This window comes from Apium graveolens, chromosome 5, assembly GCF_009905375.1.
Source record: "Apium graveolens cultivar Ventura chromosome 5, ASM990537v1, whole genome shotgun sequence".
NCBI lineage: Eukaryota > Viridiplantae > Streptophyta > Magnoliopsida > Apiales > Apiaceae > Apium > Apium graveolens.
The window spans coordinates 309919662-309924993 of record NC_133651.1 but is presented as its reverse complement, the minus strand read 5'-3'; the positions used below and the strand labels follow the sequence as shown (position 1 = coordinate 309924993).

The following is a 5332-nucleotide window of genomic DNA, read 5'->3' as shown; positions in this document are numbered from 1 at the left end:
CAGAAATTTCCTTATTCTTGACCAAGTCCCGAATGAAGTGATATTTAATTCGTATATGCTTGTTTCTGCCATGAAAAACAGGGTCTTTAGTTAGTTCAATCGTAGAATTATCGTCGCAATAGATTTCTGGGACAGACTTTAAAAAAATCGCAATGTTTGTTTTTTCCCAAAAACAATCTGATTTTAATACTGCCACTTGGATTAGGATATAGTTTAATATTTTCAATATCTTCAATATCAAAATTCCAGCCACAATTGGTCCATATTAAGCAATTTCAAAATTGTTGTTGGAGGAAATTCAATATCTTCCTGAACTGTTAATAATAGAGAGAAGGATTAGAAAAAAAAACTCATCTCATGTTCAATACTGGCTATAAAATCTAACACTGGCTTACAACATAGCCCTTAACACCTATTGTGACCCTTTTGCCGCCCAAAAACTTAACATTCAGTTAAACTTTTGACGGAACTGGTTTAAAGGCTAAAGCCCCTCAAATGTGTTAAAAACACAATTAGCCATGCAAATGTTGAGTTTTTTGTTTTCGCCACGCCAAATGTGCGAAATTATTAAACCACGGCTACATAAGTGCAATTTAGTCTTAAATTTAATAATATAACTCCAGCACCTAATCGAACCAATGAACTTGTGCTTCTACAGATTTTTTGGGTAACTCCAACAACTCTCGTTTAATTCTCAATTTTTCACTGGGATCACTGACTGTTGAACTGCAGAAAAGTGACATCTCTCTAAGTGACGGGGATGATGCAAGTAAAATCTTAGTTAAATGATGCACAGCTCTGAAACCCACTACATCACATATTTCCACAGTTAGCAGTTGGTCCAACACCACGTCGTTCCAGTCTAGTGATTCCAGATGACGTTCAATGTTTGGATCTTCAGGATTTGAACTCTTCACTTGAAAATTCTACACACAAAATCAATTTAAGGTAAGGTTACAGTAATAAACCTATCAAAAAATATATATGCAACCAAGCATTATTTCTCAAGACAACATCTAGTTCTCAGTTCTCACCAGTGTTAGTCGGAGATTTTCCAATTTTGGAAGATATCTGATCAAGCAAAGACTATTTGAAATCTGACACCAGTTATATTGAAGATAAATCGAATTCAGTCTCGTTAAGTTCACCATTTTTGTTGCAAGTGTCTTCAACGCAGAGGGAACTGGTCCCAAAAGCTGTATATATATGTTATCAACACATTGATTTTAAGACAAAAACTTAGCAATTATGGTAAACGTAATGCAACCAAGAGAAAAAAAAATAAAAAAAAATTAGACAAGTTAAACTTTCATGTTACCTCAATGGTGGAACCATGGAGTAGAAGGGCATGTAGATTTGGACAATTGCTAAGAAGCCTGATCAAATTGACAGAGTTACCAATGTTAATATCTGCGGCAAGCAACAAGAGAATTAGGACTTCAATTTTTTTGGTGTTTTCGAGCCATCGCCAATCTATTTTTGAACATAAATTGATAGCTAGCCTTCTGAGATTTTTACTCTTTGTAAAGTCCAGATGTTCAATGCCAGTACAATAATGCAAGTCAAGGTTCTGGAGTTTGGTCCCGAATGATATGTGAGCAGATATTGAGATACGGTAAAGGTCCATAGTTACCAGATTAGTGAAGCATCCATCTGCATTAGGGGGACTCAATATCCATTTCTTAAGTCTGAACTCTTTCAACTTTGAAAAATTAAAAAAGTGCGAGGGAATTAGGCAGGCATCATTTTCCGAATTATCAAGTTTTAACACCAGAACATCCTGCTTTGATAAGTGCTCAATCCACTGACTGATATGATGTTTGTCAAGTTCTGGTGGGATGAAGATTTCAATTTCCACAATGGGGCCAGTATGGGCCGCAAGAATCATGTCAACTGCGTCTGAAAATGCAGATAGGCATGCTTTTTCGGTTTTCTTACTAATCGCTTCCAAGCAAAATAGCGGATCAAAAGCTAGGACAGGTTTTGTTGTCCATGTTATCCTCCAAGCTTTCGACAAAATACTTGTTCTTGCCGCATCATGAAGTGGCACACGATCTAGGATGAAATGTTTCAACACCAAAGGCAAGTTGCTAATCCTATCATCATCAAGTGAAGGACACACACTCGACATGCTATACCCTGCAATCTGCATGATAGTTTTACGCAAATTATTCAGCATGGAGATAAAATGTATAACATGCTGTTATTTTACGCTAAAACAGTATTGGGAGATGGAATAGACTCCAAAGCAAGCGAGTGCCATTGCATATCGTGTACGGGACATGGTATTCTACAACAAGTGCTTGTTAGGAAATTCTCATACAGTTGGCAAGATAGTGCTTTTTGTTATGATTTTAGAAGGAAGGACACGGGGTGCGGGAGTTCGAGTACGTAGCTCAGGGATATGAGAATTCGACATACATAAAACATGAGGATTCTGATGCGGGGACACGACATATATAAATAAAAAATTATATGTGTTAAACATTTAAAACCTATTAACAAAACAAAAAAAATTGCATTTATCAAATGCATAATTATTTAATCTAAAACAAAAAAATACAAGTTAGATCTTTTAATATATTCAAAAACGAATATGAGCATGGATACTTTGTAATACTTAATAGACATGAATACTTAATTGTGTGAAAGTAGTATCGTGGCATAGATTTTAACTACAATTTCTAAAAATTGTAGTGTGGGAGAATATTGGACACCGGGACTTGGCATATGACCCAAAGTGTCACTGCTTCTTAGACAGTGATAAATCAACCACATAGTTTTAGCCTTTTTTAAATTGATTAAAATTCTAGTTAAAAATATCAAGCATTGTAATAAGAATGCACTAACTTTTTAAAATAGTATTTGCATATTGTATGTTGAACATGCAAAATAAACAAACATATTATTCTGCGAAATTGAATATGGATGCACAACAAAAAACAGTGCAATAAACATTACCCTTTTAACATCAGTTTAATATTGAAAAAACGCTGTCTATCGTTTTTGCCTTGTGTGTCACATGCTTAACTAGATATAACTTATAAAATATACTAAGATTGAACTTGTGATAATGTGTTGAAATGTAAGATATTAAAAAAAGACATTAGGTAATAAGTTAGAACTTTTTTCTAGGTGTATCTTAAACATTGGTTGGAAATCTATGTCTACAAAATTGGATCTTTATCTATATATGGGAAAACATCGCCTTCAAATATAATTAACATTAGTCTATAATTGATGTCTATTACTCTTTTCCTTGTAATGATTTTAGGGTTCTAATAGAAAGCATTTCAATCATTGGCGAGACTTATTTAAAACTTTATAATGAACCTTCTAACTATTTAAAATAGTGTTTTCGCATTGTATGTTGAACATGCAAAATACACAACATATTATTATGCAACATTAAAGAATATATATCATGTATGAAAGTATTTTTCAATATTTATATCAAAAAAGAGCATATACGTACATATATCTATGTAAATATTATGCAGTAGACCCTCCCATTTCAGTTATATCAATTATAGTTGTATGAACTATATGGAGATGTCTGGTTTCCTAAGTGGCAATGCACAAGGAGGGTAAAGAGATGGGTGCTTAATTAGGAGATTTTCAATTTGGGGTTGGTGTTTCTAGAGGTGCTGAGGCTGTTTTATATGTGATTGGTCAATTTGTTAAAGCTCACGGGTCAAAAAATAATTTTTCTATACTTTTGGTGGATTTTAAAAACGCATTTAATATGATTGATAGGGGAAAGATGTTACAAGAGGTTAGACTCAGATGTTTGTCCATCTCTTCTTGGGTGGAATTTCTTTATGGACAACCAGCCAGACTATTTTTTGAAACTAGATTCATCTGGTCGGCTTGTGGAATACAACAAGGAGACCCGCGATAATTGCAATCTCTCTATTCAGGCTTGGTACTTGGATGACGACACCGTGATTGGGGATTTAATTGAGGTCTCTAATGCTTTGTCTATCATTCAATCAGAAGGACCTAAATTTGAATTGGAGTTGAACATCAGGAAGATAGAGGTTTTCTGGAACGTTATTGATCCACGTATTTCTCAAGATAAGCTATTTCCTTCTAATATCGGTCGACCTCAAGATGGTGTTAAATCATTCGGGGAGCTATAATCATGGATGATGGATTTATTAAAAAAAATTGCTGATAAAAGTGTGTCCAAGTCCGTAGAAATTATGGATCTCGTGGAGCAACTTAATGACCCCTAATATAAGTTGGTGCTTCTTAGAGCCTCTATGGGGTTAAGTAAACTTTATTATGCTTTACGCACTTGTGCGCCACAATTTTTTGTAGAGACTTCGGATCAGATTGATGCTTCTTTGAGAAAATATTTGAATAATATTTTGACATCTGAAGGACCTGGTTTTGGTGCTCTTCAATGAAGGTTAGCTACCTTACTGATTCGTGTAGGCGGGTTAAGTGTGTATGTTGCATGTGATGCTAGTCTATTTGTATTTGTTGTCTCTCGAATACAGTCTGTTGATTTACAGAACGATATATTACGGAAAAGTAATGAGGTCCCCATAGCAAACGGTTTGTTTCTGCAAAAGACTCTCTGCAGCTTATACTCACAGATGTAGATTTGACAAATTGAACTACTAAAGGGTATGTCCCCCCCCCCCCCCAAAATAATCAATACAATATTTGGCAGATTGTTACTTTAGCGGTGTTTGTAAGAATCAACAAATTTTGTTGACTTTTCAGACCGATAAACAACAATATTTAAGTGCTCATGGGGTAAACATATGCAGGACTTTGTACTGGCAACTTCTATAGAAGGTTTAGGATAATGTATGACGCGATGATCTTGTGCTACAGATTTATGATCTTCTTATTTCCAGAAGGTGCACATTATCCTTTATTCTTATCTCACATCGATGTATTTGGAGAACATGACGTTCACTGTAATTTTATAACTATGTGAAAAAATTTATATGTCACTATAATTGATAAACTAGCTAGATTAATTGTAAATTAGATTAAAATAATCTTGGAAACATAATTATAAATCACCCTAAAATGAAACAACTATTGCCATGATTATAATTAAATGGAAAAACAAGTACTTTGTTTTTCATCGCTAAATACTGTAACTCAACAATGATGAATAATTAATTAAGTCAAATTTGGTTTGAGTTCGAATTGTGCATGAAACAAAACAAATTTATTTTCTGTATTTAGATTAATTGATTGTTTCGAAGATCTAAATGGAGAACACAAAATATGAAAGACACGGTGAGTACGAATTTAGGAATATCATGAAAAATGAAAATCGGTAATAGTATACAGTTGAATTGAAAGA

The 5332-nt window shown here is 34.0% G+C and overlaps 1 protein-coding gene across 1 annotated transcript; it reads right to left on the bottom strand.

Annotated features, from left to right (window-relative positions):
- Positions 1–626: 626 nt before the first annotated feature.
- On the bottom strand, positions 627–2131 carry LOC141661231 (F-box/FBD/LRR-repeat protein At1g13570-like). The gene is made up of 3 exons (XM_074468216.1): positions 1319–2131; positions 1035–1196; positions 627–926 (listed from the first exon to the last, which is right to left on the bottom strand). Exons 1-3 carry the CDS (start codon positions 2129–2131, stop codon positions 627–629), a joined length of 1275 nt encoding a protein of 424 aa, XP_074324317.1.
- Positions 2132–5332: the final 3201 nt, after the last annotated feature.